Source organism: Monopterus albus, unplaced genomic scaffold, assembly GCF_001952655.1.
Source record: "Monopterus albus unplaced genomic scaffold, M_albus_1.0 scaffold137.1, whole genome shotgun sequence".
Lineage (NCBI taxonomy): Eukaryota > Metazoa > Chordata > Actinopteri > Synbranchiformes > Synbranchidae > Monopterus > Monopterus albus.
In genome coordinates, this window is record NW_018128017.1 from 274,505 (window position 1) to 288,469 (window position 13,965).

General features: G+C 40.5%; 1 protein-coding gene across 2 annotated transcripts in view; it reads left to right on the forward strand.

The window, feature by feature from the left end:
- dok4 (docking protein 4) overlaps nt 1-13,965 on the forward strand; it is a 120,520-nt gene that overhangs the window by 98,708 nt on the left and 7,847 nt on the right. For both annotated transcript variants that reach the window (XM_020613701.1, XM_020613702.1), the window contains 4 exons: nt 7,744-7,851; nt 8,342-8,456; nt 9,599-9,718; nt 11,364-11,553. In XM_020613701.1, the coding sequence (XP_020469357.1) occupies nt 7,744-7,851; nt 8,342-8,456; nt 9,599-9,718; nt 11,364-11,553 (533 nt within the window). The remainder of the gene's footprint in view (nt 1-7,743; nt 7,852-8,341; nt 8,457-9,598; nt 9,719-11,363; nt 11,554-13,965) is intronic.

A 13,965-nucleotide genomic window follows, 5' to 3' on the forward strand; every position in this document is an offset into this window, starting at 1 on the left:
GCGGTTTTAAGTTTATACAAGAGCTCGTTGTCCAAGGCACAGGCAGGTTAGGTATAAGGTAAGTATCTTGATGACGCTCCCCACTTCGTCTGACGACTAGGTGGTTTGGAGTAGAGGGCCAAAGGCAAGCACTGGTAAAGCATGTCCCTTAAGCTCTTGTCACTTTTTGCTGTCTTTACTTAGTGTAGTTTATTTCTCCTCTGTTATATCCTGTAGGTCGGATTTTTATATTCCAGTTTTGAGTACAGGCCGGAATAAGTAAATCCTCCTTTGATTTAATCTTGTTTGTTTTTCTTGTTTGGGTTTGCCGAGTATTCATTAATTTATATTCTATTATCCCATGTTTAGGCTTTATGATGATCCCAGCAGGATTTAAGTTCTGATGTATGTTTTCCCACGTTTGGGCTTTATGCTGAGTTCGGACTAATTCGTGCGCTATTTGCGTTTCCCTGTTTAGGTTTAATGATAATTTTGATGGGATTTAAGTTCTAATGCTTATTTTCCCATATTTGGGTTTAATGCTGAGTTCGGATTGATTTATGCTCTGTTGTCTGTATTTCCATGTTCGGGTTTTATGATAAAACGGGTTTGCAGGTACTCATGGAAAAAGGGGGAAGAAGACATTCTACAAATTTAAATATTAGTCAACGATAACACAAGTAAACACATCATGCAGTTTTTAAATGAAGGTTTTTATTATTAAGGGAAAACAAAATCCAAAACTACAAAGCCCTGTGTGAATAAGTGTTTGCCCCCTAAACCTAATAACTGGTTGGGCCACCCTTAGCAGCAACAACTGCAATCAAGCGTTTTCGATAACTTGCCATGAGTCTTTTACAGCGCTGTGGAGGAATTTTGGCCCACTCATCTTTGCAGAATTGTTGTAAGTCAGCCACATTGGAGGGTTTTCGGGCATGAACTGCCTTTTTAAGGTCATGCCACAGCATCTCAATTGGATTCAGGTCAGGACTTTGACTAGGCCACTCCAAAGTCTTCATTTTGTTTTTCTTCAGCCATTCAGAAGTGGACTTGCTGGTGTGCTTTGGATCATTGTCCTGCTGCAGAACCCAAGTTCGCTTCAGCTTGAGGTCACAAACGGATGGCCGGACATTCTCCTTCAGGATATTTTGGTACACAGCAGAATTCATGGTTCCATTTATCACAGCAAGTCTTCCAGGGCCTGAAGCAGCAAAACAGCCCCAGACCATCCCATTACCACCACCATATTTTACTGTTGGTATGATGTTCTTTTTCTGAAATGCGGTGTTACTTTTACGCCACACATAATGGGACACACACCTTCCAAAAAGTTCAACTTTTGTCTCGTCTGTCCACAGAGTATTATCCCAAAAGTCTTGGGGATCATCAAGATGTTTTCTGGCAAAACTGAGACGAGCCTTTATGTTCTTTTTGCTCAGCAGTGGTTTTTGTCTTGGAACTCTGCCATGCAAACCATTTTTGCCCAGTCTCTTTCTTATGGTGGAGTCATGAACACTCACCTTAACTGAGGCAAGTGAGGCCTGCAGTTCTTTGGATGTTGTTGTGGGGTCTTTTGTGACCTCTTGGATGAGTTGTCGCTGTGCTCTTGGGGTAATTTTGGTCGGCCGGCCACTCCTGGGAAGGTTCTCCACTGTTCCATGTTTTCGCCATTTGTGGATAATGGCTCTCACTGTGGTTCGCTGCCGTCCCAAAGCTTTAGAAATGGCTTTATAACCTTTTCCGGACTGATAGAGCTCCATTATTCTCTTTCTCATTTGTTTTTGAATTTCTTTGGATCTCGGCATGATGTCTAGCTTTTGAGGATCTTTTGGTCTACTTCACTTTGTCAGGCAGGTCCTATTTAAGTGATTTCTTGATTGCGAACAGGTGTGGCAAGAGAAATTGAACTCAGGTGCGATAAACCAGTGTTTTGACAGGGGGGCAAACACTTGTTCACACAGGGCTCTATAGTTTTGGATTTTGTTTTCCCTTAATAATAAAAACCTTCATTTAAAAACTGCATGATGTGTTTACTTGTGTTATCTTTGACTAATATATAAATTTGTTTGACGATCTGAAACATTACAGTGTGACAAACATGCAAAAAGATAAGAAATCAGTAAGGGGGCAAACACTTTTTCACACCACTGTATATATATATATATACACGGTATACGTATATACTGTATGTCTGTGGTTATGAGTGCTCATTTTCTGACCAAGCTAGCTCATTCAGAGCACAGTAGTCTGTAGGTGAGGACAGCGGTGTTCCAGATGCACATTATAGCTGCGTTTCCACTGTCAGAACCTAATGAGTGGTTCACCTTGTACCTCCCTTAACCTTCACCCAGCGTAATGACACAAGCTATTCTACTTTGCTTTTCCACTGTATTTAGTGCTTTGTCGGTCTCTGTTTAGAGAGAGGCACTGCACTCCTCTCTCATATACCCACAGCTGAGCAGAAGGAGGGCAGAGAACCTGAAGGATCACTCCACAGTGCAACAATCAGCCAGTAACAGAGACTGAATGAGCAGTTTATCAAACAGCTGTTTAACAAGCAGAACACAAACCTGCAGAAACATGACATCTTCACCACTTCGCCCCCAGTCCACTCACTGAAGTCTTCATTTTACCCCTAAGCTAATGAGTGAATGTTTGCCATGTCTTTCATTTTTCTTGAATAACTTTCAAACTAATAATATCAGCCAGTGGTAAGTTTTCATGGACAACCAATCATATTATGAGGGTCAAACTATCATGGCAATATTGCTTTTATGGCATGGTGGGGGAAATGAGTTGCCCCTTGACAGAGGTTACTCTCTGAGTGCTGTCTATTGTACTTCTGTTTACTTCTCAAGTACCAGGTTTGAGTTTTTGTTTTCAATTATACTTTGATCAGCTCCTTGATGGTGTGTTCAGTTGTATTTCCTTGTTACAGCTATGGTGGTGCAAAATGCTGCTGCTCATCTTTTGACAAGTACTAGGAAATTCGAGCATATAACCCCGGTACTGGCTTCTCTCCACTGGCTTCCAGTCCCTTTTAGAATTGATTTTAAACTGTTAATTTTTTGTTTTTAAGGCTCTTAATGGTTTGGCACCATCTTACCTCACTGAACTAGTGCACTGGCACAAACCTACAAGGTCCCTCAGATCGTCAAGCCAGTTTCTTTTAGAGGTTCCAAGAGACCAGATATAAACGCTGGGGTGACCGTGCTCTTACTGTTGCAGCCCCTAAATTGTGGAATAGTCTACCTTTTAATGTTAGATCAGCTACTGACCTCAGTACGTTTAAATTATTGCTTAAAACATATTTATTTGCCTTGGCTTTTAATATACAGTAGGGCCTGATGCTTCCTTTTAATTCCTTTTAATTTTAATTTAATGAACGTATGTCATCTGTGTGTCTGTGCTGTTTTATTTTTTGCACTGATCTTATTCATTCTATTTTAGTTATTTATTGTCGTTTTATTCTGTCATGTAAAGTACTTTGGTCAACTGGATGTTGTTTTTAAATACATTTGATTTGATTTGATCTATGGTTTATCATCAGTCAGGTCAGCTCATGCTTTTGTTTTAGGTGTACAGTAGTGCCAAATCACAACAAAAATCATCTCAGGGCACTTTACATAAAAGGTCTAGGCCATACAGTATTATAGGGAAAAATCCAACAAATCCTCCTTGCAAAAGCACTTGGTGACAGTGGAGAGGAAACAAATTGCATTATATGCAGCACAACAGCCATACTCCACATGTCAGATTTTTGGGGGTTATATGGAAAACTTTTCAAAATCTCAAGTGCTGCAAAAACTGAGGTGATTCAGTGGGTTTCACGTTCCATCTGTGTGAGTGAGCCAAAGTCACTTACTTTGAGGTTGTAGTGTGTGTCCAGCACCAGGTTTTCACTTGTAATATCTCTGTGGGCCACATAGCTGTTGTGAAGATACTGGGCAGCTGTTTGAAAAGCCACACAACATAACACACTATGATGTAAATAAGAACACACGTACAGTTTAATTAAATAAGAACACACCTACAGTTTATTTTTTTGGTATTTTTTATGTGAGTGTATGTCCTGTACCAGTGCCTCTGTTTCAGAGCATGTGTAGTGTACATGCTATGGAAACAGACAATAAGTCTTTCGGTTTAAACAGACACAGACACAAACTTAACAAACATACTTGAGGGTCCGTCATTGTCCATCGTCTCCATAAAAGGAGTCCAGTTTGCATCAGCACACTGCTCTCCTCTAATCTCGCTCTCTCTCTGATGTCCGCCTTCTGCCACGCTCATATTGTTTAAGACCTGCCATCTTGAGATTGACAGTAAAAGTCCAATACAGTATATGTCAATATAAGTGTTGTTTTTCAAATAGAACACAAGGAAAATGTTACAGGCAGTGCCACCATCATGGCAATGATGCAAAGGGAAATTTCCCAATGAAAGTGTAAATATAGGCAAGATCATGTCTACATGAGTTGAACATGTTTCAACTTTGGCTTATTCCAAGGCATTATGACTGCAATTGATGATATTATGGAGATGTGATAAATCTAAAGAATAAAAAGAAAAGAAGCAGCTGGATTCTTCTTAAGTTCTGAGATGTGTTACAGGATGTTTTCACATAAACACACACAGACATGCCACACACATGATGCATATTGTACTTTGTAGCTACAGCTGCTGTAATATTGGTACAGTTGGTAAATCACTCGCCTATGGTGAAAAATCTGCAAAACACTTTAGCAGTCAAATAAGGTGCCAATAGAGCATGACAAATTATGTTCTTTGTTGTTTCTGAGCACATCTTTAGACTGTATGTCCAAAAGTGTGTGGATGCCTGAACACCCACGTGTGTTTCAAAACATCTCATTCACTCACAGCTTGGTGTAATTTGAAAAAAACTACTGTGTATGATTTGTAAGTCATGTGCTTTAATGTCTTGTGTTCTTAGGTATAGTAAACAGGAAGTTTTAAGGGGGAAAAGCATGTGTAAAAACTGATTGTATTTATCTGGTTTTTTCTTTACAATGATCAGCTCCTGCTGCCACCATAGTTTGTTTTCCACCATGTCCACTCCTTTAGCCCATCCTCCCCATTATCAAGCTCCCTCCTCCTCTTCACCCTTCCTTTCTGTTTCCATCATCCTGTTTGATGCAATCAGGCCTCAGCAGACAAACTAGCTGTGAAGAGTGCTAAGTGAAGTTAAAGACAAGGAGGACGTGAAGGAGAGGGAAGATAGAAAGTGCTAATTACTCGCCTCACAGCTTTAAAGAAGAAACTGAAGTAAAGCAGTTTGGGGTTTCTGTAATTCCAGAGAGGTCTGCTAAAATGAAAGTGCAAGAAAATGATGTTGTAACAGCAACATGTGGTGTCAGTGCTGCATCAGCAGGAGACTGCAGACATTTTGGATAATGGCCGGCTGCTTTATTTTTTCTTTTTTTTTCACATTTCTCCTTCAGCTCAGCTCACCAGTCCATACAGTATTTTTTAAACTGCGTTCTCAGACTAGACTAACTTGAACTTTGACTGTCAGAGCACTGAGAAAAAAAATAAGGTAATTTCAGATTAGGAGAAGATTTTAAGGAGAAAGAAGGGGTGTGTATGGATGAAATAAAATACAGTTTTATTTCTTTATATTTCTTAAATACCCCTCCATGCTTCCAAATGCTGCAGGGCAAGTAACCGTTGTCCCACAGAGGTGGCAAATTATATATCAAGACATGTCACGTCTTATTAATTGAAACTTATGTTCTGAAAATTCCATCTTCCAGCTTCTGTGTTGAAAAAACACATTTAGCTTTTTTCATCCTTTTAAGCTTAATATAACTCCATCCTTAAGACTGATAGCTTAGCATCATGTGAAGCACAGCTTTGCAGAGTTTTCCTATATGAATAACTTGAAATTTCTTGCTTTCATATGAGCAAATTTTAAAGGATTGCATTTCATCTCTGAGCCACTGAGCTTGTTTTGCTGTCCTGTAGACACCCCTGCTTTGTGGACTGGAATGCACTACAGCCAGAGGAAAGAGCTGTGATGTAATGTGGTCTTTACCGTATAAAGTCACACTGTGTTGCTCTTGTTTTCACAACTGCTCTCTCTGATTTCACATAAAACCCAGAGCTGAAAGCAACTGAACCAACTACCTGAAGTAGAAGCAGAGTAGGGTCTAAGGTGACGTAAATGTAAGCATTTCAACATCACAGCTGTTAATCTGTGAAACAACCTGAAGCCACATTCGTAATCGTAAAGATCATAAATACAGTGTTATCATAAACAACTGAACTGATGACCAGAGCTACAAAAGTAAAACCCAAGGTTTAATGAACCCTAGTTTTTCTTTACAGTAATAATGCAGGTCCCATAGACCCAAAGCAGGGGATGCACCTTCATCACAGTTGTTCTGTCATTATGACCCATATGTTCAAACCCTGACATTAACCAATTCAGTCCATCAGTGATCAAATTGTCATCAGCAAGTCTCTGAATTGCCATCTGCTTGGTTACTGCAGATACTTGTGGATAAGAGCAGCAGCTGACCGTCATAATTGTGATAACAAAAGAGAGAGATATTTTTATGAATCAGTGTCCAGGTGTAAATGTGAGCAAGGGTGTGAGTTTGCTTAGGTAACCTCTCCTGTATCAATTCAAAAGGCAGAATCTATGGCCTAAGGTGCGCAGATGTCTTTTTAGAGGATGTGGGAAGGTATTAGAATTCCACACTTGTTCAACAGAGATTGTGCCCGAGCTTCTCATTGTCTCTCGAAACTGAACTGAGCTCTTGTAAACAACAGAAAGATAAGGGAGAGAAAAAAAGCACGTGGATTCACGTGCATATGTTGCTCTGTATTCAAAAAGCTATTTGGCTTCTCTACCCTGTGTTGTTCAAAGCTGGTGTGTAAATTAATCCTGCTTGCCACCTGACGGTTATAAGAAGCATTTTTCAAGCTGCAAGTAGTCATTTCCAACAGCCAGTCACGTAGGACCACCAGTGAACCACCAGTTAAAGTCCAAGGCTGCCAGACCATGCAGGCTATGTTCTTTTATACAGAAGGAGTGGGACAAAGAGTAAAAACCAGAATTTTCATTAGTTTGGCTTTCTAAGATGGAGAAATAAAAGCAGCCAACTAACTCAGCTGATGGATGTTAAACTCAGTGTTTTGAACAAATCACTAGACTATAATGTGATACTGAAATGTAAAAAATTGAATGCAGGACATTTTTATGACAGTATTTTTACTGTGCAGTACTTTGCCTTCAGCCCCCAGATCATTAGTTCCACCCCTGCTCTGAGCTCTGAGCTGAAACTGTTCAGATGATCCTCTGACCATTGCCTTTTGTACCATTTGCCAGAACCATGCATCTGTATTTCATGTCGTAGTTAGGAAACAGGACATGATGGGAGGGCCAAAGAGCACTAAAGTTCATGGTGCGAGTCTGTTTTGATCCTTACGAGATCCCCTAGCAGCTGAAAATTAGGTCGAGTTAATTTAGGCTTAAGCTAAGCACACAGTAATAATGCAAGGTGACTCATAATCATATCATAAATATGTGGTGGACAAAAATAGGATTTTGGATAACCAGGGGACATGCCCGCCCCATGTGCCTAATGATTATGATCTTGTTTTGGTGAAATTGTTAGATAAGATTTGGTTTTGATTAACTCACTGGTTCTAAGAGTACTAATGAACAATAAAGTAGCCTACTTTTTTAACCTGTGTGTGTGTGTGTGTGTGTGTGTGTGTGTGTGTGTGTGTGTGTGTTAGATCTATCGGCGTTGTTGGCTGGTTTTTAAGAAGTCATCCAGTAAAGGACCCCGTCGTCTGGAGAAATACCCTGATGAGAAGTCTGCCTACATCAGAGCCTGTCCTAAGGTAAGAGTATATACAGTGTGGGTGTGTGTGTGACCAAAGATAAAGAGCTGACAGACGCTCACACTCACTGATAGGGATGAAAGCAGTCAGCCTTCACATTAAACACAGATTGTCACTTCTGAGCTCAGTGAGAATTAACAGTCCTTCTTCACACAGTCTCTCAGAACTTAGTCATCATTCACTCTTCATCATCATCATCACTTCTCCTTCACCTTCATTCTTTACATAGTCCCTCACAGTGGACTTGACGTTGTGACCTTGCACCTTGTTACTGAACCAATACACTGGTCAGACCTTCTGAGACTAATATTTTGTAACTCTGATAAACTATTAAGGCTTGTTCAGACTGACTGAGATGAAAATCTTGTTTTATGTATGCTAATCTGACAGCTGGAGAGAAAATGAATAAACCTTTGACCTACAGACTACTTGGTGCTGAAATTTGAAAAGAAACAGAAAAAAACTCTTTTACCCTCATTCTGTTGCATAGGTGACAGAAATTAGCAATGTCAAGAATGTCACGCGGCTGCCTCGGGACACCAAGCGACAGGCTGTGGCCATTGTGTTTACAGATGACACCTCACGCACCTTCACCTGTGAATCAGGTATTGCATGGACACACACACACACACACACATGCACTCAAATATATTCACCTTCAGATTCACTCCTCCATAAAACACTTTGGGCTGTATTTTCTAGCAAGGGAGCACAGTGTTTAAACTCCAGGCGCAAGGTGGGCATGCTCAACAGTGTTTTGTAATGTGACCACAGATGCAGAGCACTTTCATGCGCAGCAAGGCATTACCAGGCGCATTTTGTATGGGGGCAGAATACATTATTATAGGGAGGAATACATGGAGCAGGTGGAGCTGCTGGCTTTAGTTCTGTCCAATCAAACCAGCTCTTCTCTCCCCCTTTAAAAAGCAGGACCTGGCAGAAACCTGGCTGACTGACGTCTCTAATGATATTTATATATATAAACACAGTCGGACTGACATCACCTAACAGGATTAATGGAGGACGTCTGCATGGGTGTTTGTTATGTTATCTTGGCCCATGAGCTGCTTTCATGTGTTATGTGTAATTTTTAACTTGGATTCCAAAACACAGGCTGCTCATCATCTCTGGGTGCATCCTGTTCAGCTGGTGCATCCTGACATGCATCAACACTGTTGTGTGTCTATAGCCACATACTGAGGAATGGAATCTAAATTTCACTACATGAACGTCCCTATATGGATTTGAACCCCAGATCTTTTGACTGAGAGCAAACAGCACTTACTGCTGCACCGTCTTATACAGTAGCATAATGCTTGCTTTTCTCAATAGCGTACATACAGGAAATATGCATGTAAAAATCACAATTTATCATTGTGGGGGGTGCTAGAACTGTTTTTATGAACATCACTTTATCCATTCACCCAGTGTCTCTAGCTATAGCATATTTGCATATTGCCAGTTGATGAGCACAGGTTTTTAAAAGAGGCATCTGTGGTGGCATGAATGTAAGAAACCTGGCAGCCTCACTGTGATGACCTGGCTTTAGGAGACTAAATACAGTCGCCATTTGGCTGTTGTTCACCAAGAAATAGTTTCAGTATACTGCTGAGATGATTTTTTTTTTGTTTCAAGCTATTTCCAAAGTCTATAAATAATGCAGATTATTAAGAGCAACCATAATCACTCATGTATTGTTGTCCTCCTGTCTACCCCGTTTTGTTCTCATGTATTCCTCTTTCGACAGAGCTGGAGGCAGAGGACTGGTTCAAGACACTTTCAATTGAGTGTCTGGGAACACGGCTCAACGACATCAGTATGGGAGAGCCTGACCTGCTGGCTGCTGGGGTGCAGTGCGAACACACAGGTGGTTCACAAGCACACAGAGTGAAACATACAGAATGCAAGTTTCCATTCCAGTGTTCCAGCTGTTTAAGCTTCTGCTACCACCACTGCAGATCTGAGGTTTGGGGCTTCCAGCTCACATTGGTGCACTGTCCAGCACAACTGATAGTGGTATGGGTGGTAAGCCAGTAAGGGATCATGTCCTTATTGGTGCCCCTGAAGCTTGTTGCTGGCAGGTGGCAGAGGACAGATCTGTCTGGCTACAGCCTCCCTTGGTCAAAAGGAGCTAAGTGTTCCCACTTAGAAAATAACAAGCTTAAAAAGATTAAATTATATTTTTTTAATCTAAGGTTGTTTTCTATAACATTTTTGCATTTAAGAGGGTTTGTATCATCAGTCTTTCTTAAAAGATGGCATGTTTGTGGAGTTTTCTGTCCATATTCTAAGCTAAATTGGCATCTGCTGCTGTACTCTACAGTAAAATCTCTATTGATACCAATTGAGGATTAATTTAACAGTTATGTTATGTGTTCAACATTGTATGGAGTCTCCCATGGGTCATGGGTGTTGAATCTGTTTAAGGCTAACACAGGCATTTTTTATTGTCATTAAAACACTGTAACAGATTTTTCAGATGTTGCTATCCAGTACAGTAATGGACACAAAATGAAGACTTGAAAGTCTCCAAACCTTTGACTTGAGGATTTGATATAGAAAATGTCATTTTTCACCCACTAAAATCATAAAACAGTGACAAATAAGGCAGCAGTACCTTAGTCTTTCATTGCCACACTACAAATGCATCATTTTTAGGTCAAGGTATTCAAAGTGTTTGGTGTTACCTTGATAAATATTATGATAATAATAGTAAAATGATCAAATGCCTTTTTTACTTGTCAGCAATCAGAGACCCAAGGCTTCAAATGACTTGCAATTTTTTTATGAAGACTTACAGTTATCTTTAAGTACTTACAGTGTGACTTGAGATTTCACTTGGTCCTGCTCCAAAAGACTTAAATCCTCAATTGATTTTTGGTGTAGCAAGCCTCACAAAATCGGATGTACTGTCAGCTTAAAAAACTGATAAATCAGCAGATAGCTCTTGCACATCCAGCAGTCAATCATTTATTTAATCATTTATTTAGATTGGTGTTTGAATTCACTTGGTAAATCTAGTATTCATTCTCGTTTAGTCCTGGATCCATCTTCACCAGCTCCTGAAAAACACTGTATCTGTCTCTTTAACTGCCAATAACAGTGTCTGTCTGCTGTTCGTTTGGTTTTACAGTTTTGACACTGAAAACAGCTGCTTCCTGCTGCTGGAAACACAGAGACTAAGCTAAAATAGAAAAGTAAAACCAAAACAATGAGCTGAAAAAAGACCTGAGGGGCTGAGGAGAACAACAAAGTGGGATGATAGTTCTCTATGGGTTCATCACTACTGATACTAATTTAGATTGGACAAAAAACATATTTCATCTTTTCACATATCAAGTCACTGATAAAGGAACCCCCTAATGAGAAATTATGATTTGCAGTAACAGCCAATGAAATAAGGTTGATCTGTGGACAGGACCTTTATTCTTTGTTAACACTTAACTGAAGCAACACAAGCTATAGTGAAAACAAGTCCCTGATATAGTTTTTGTCATTCCTTGTCTCTTCAGAGCGCTTCAATGTCTTCCTCCTCCCTTGTCCCAACCTGGACATTTATGGAGAGTGTATGATGCAGATCACCCATGAGAACATTTACCTGTGGGACATTCACAACCCTCGCACCAAGCTGGTCACCTGGCCGCTCTGCTCCCTGCGGCGCTACGGACGGGATGCCACCCGCTTCACCTTTGAAGCTGGACGGTGAGATTGGAATTGGGATGGCTGAGGGAGTGAGGGGGGAGATGTTTGCTCGCTGACTATCCCCAGATAAATTCAGGCTGCCACACGCAAAGTTAGTGTCAAGTTAGGGACAATTCTTTGTATTTAAGAAGAAACACTGGAAAAAAGTGTGTGTGTGAGTGTGTATCCATCTGTCAGCAGATCAGGGATACCACTGTCTCTCTCATTTATATACACACACAAACACAAACAGGATGGTTGTGTTGGGCTCAGCACCATGAAGAGACTGATTGACTAGATTAGACAATGAATCAGTGTGGGCCAAACCTCCTTATCGCCTTGGATTGGTCAACATTTTGAGCCAGGTGGCCAGGGGTTATGGTTTAGACATTGAGTCCCGAGCGGTTAAGGTTAGGGCCATGGTATCACGGATGGGCCAGAGATGTGGAACGGTTAGGGTCAGGGTAGGGGTATGGGTTGGGTTTAAGAGGGGTTGGGGTAAGCGGGTTAAAATTAGCATTAAGCAGTAAGTCTTCGATGGTTAAGTTTAGGGCCAGGGTAACGTAAATATGCAGTTTAAGGTTTGAGGTTATGTTTAGGGCCTGAGATATGGAATGGTTAGGGTCAGGGTACCGATATGGGTTGGGCTTAAGGGGGGTTTGAGTGTGAGGGTTAGGATTAGGCATTAAGTCCAAAATGGTTAAGTTTAGGGCCCGGGTGGTGACAACGGGTGGTTTAAGGTAGGGGGTTACTTTTTTGTTGGGCTTTACCGTACCTAAGTTGGTTTAATAACAAGTATTAGGTCTATTTTAGATTACCTATTTTGCCTAGGGTTAGGGTTAGGCAGGTAGTGGTTATGGTTAAGGTTAGGATAGGTCTACAGGAAATGAATGTACTGTAAGTCAATGTAAAGTCCCCACAAGGAATGAAAACACAGTGTATGTGTAGGTATGTGTATGTATGTCTGAGGTCTGATTTAAACCGAAACAGACAAAGAGCGCCTTCTGGCTGTAGCTGTGCTGTACTGCATCACTGGCGTGGACTGTGTTTCACTGGCAATGTGTTATATTTAGGAACAGTAGTTTGCTGTCCTTACATTTCATTACGCTAACATTACTTACCATACAATATGGACATATGTGTCATATGAATGAGCTAAAACCTCATAGAAACAGGCTGTTTTAAAAGTTTCAGTTAGTTTATGATCAGAGAGCCAAAGGCACAATCACAACTACCATTGCTATGCCATCTGTGGCAGGACAGTGAGTGTGTACAGAATTTCTTTCATTGTTTCTGTCACTGTATGTGGAGAAGTCTATGTGCAAAAGCATTAGATGAAGTGGAATATAAAACTTAAGCCCCATTCAGAAAGGATGAGCATTACAGTTGGATGTGGGGAATAAAACATTTACTGTCCCTCTGAGCAATTTAACTCATTGTTCCCTAAAGCAGTTTAACCACTATGAAATGACAGGATCTGCTCTGTAGAAGACATGCACATTGAGCAGGACAAGGAGAAGCAAGAAAGAGGGAGGGAGGAAAAGATACTGTGTGAGAGGTAAATTAGAGTCAAAACTGTAGCCCTTTTTGGAGTCATAATAAATCTGAACATATGAAGCATATTGATATCATTCAGTGGGCATTACAGCTCCCAAAAACATCGTTATCTCTGATCTCCATCCAGAATAAACCTCCAAAAATCCACATAGAATCATAAAAAAGAGACTTTCCTGAAAATTATGTAGAAAATTATCAAGTAAATTGGTGATAGATTCCTGTACGTCCACAAGTACGCTGCAAACATGAGTTGCCAATAAGTAATTCAGCTACTTTAAATGGGGATGATTTGACTAAATGTAAACAAATATATGCTGAAAGATGGGAGTCAAAAGAGAATAGCAGGATCTACTTGTACTTGTCATTACAACAGCACATTTGATTAACCTTTATGGGGTATTTTGTTCTTCTGGTGGCTATAACACAAAAGTCAAATTACACACTGAGCTGATAAAAAAGTATCAGCTATTCACATGGAAAATACCCTCAGTGATCCACTTTAAAATTCAGTGATATCCCTCTAGATGGGATTTAAATTAGAGGAGGAGCAGCCAGTTCACAGAACAGCAGTTGTGGCTGTAATTATTACTGGGGTGGGACTAAAAAATTACCCACATACTCACTGCGGAGAGGATTAAAACCACCAGTGACGTGCGGTCAGGGGAGGCAGGTGAGGCAGAGCCTCCCCTGTCAATCTTGAAAACCATAAAATATAATAAACGTTAATATTTGTCGGCTGGTGTGTGTTGTAGGCCCTTTTGCCGTTCGAATCCGATGTTGAAGGAATTTTTTTCAATAAAGAATAGCAGAATTTCCGTATGTCCCGTTCAAATACATGGAGGAGATGCGCGATGAGGCAGCACTTTGCTGTGCCTC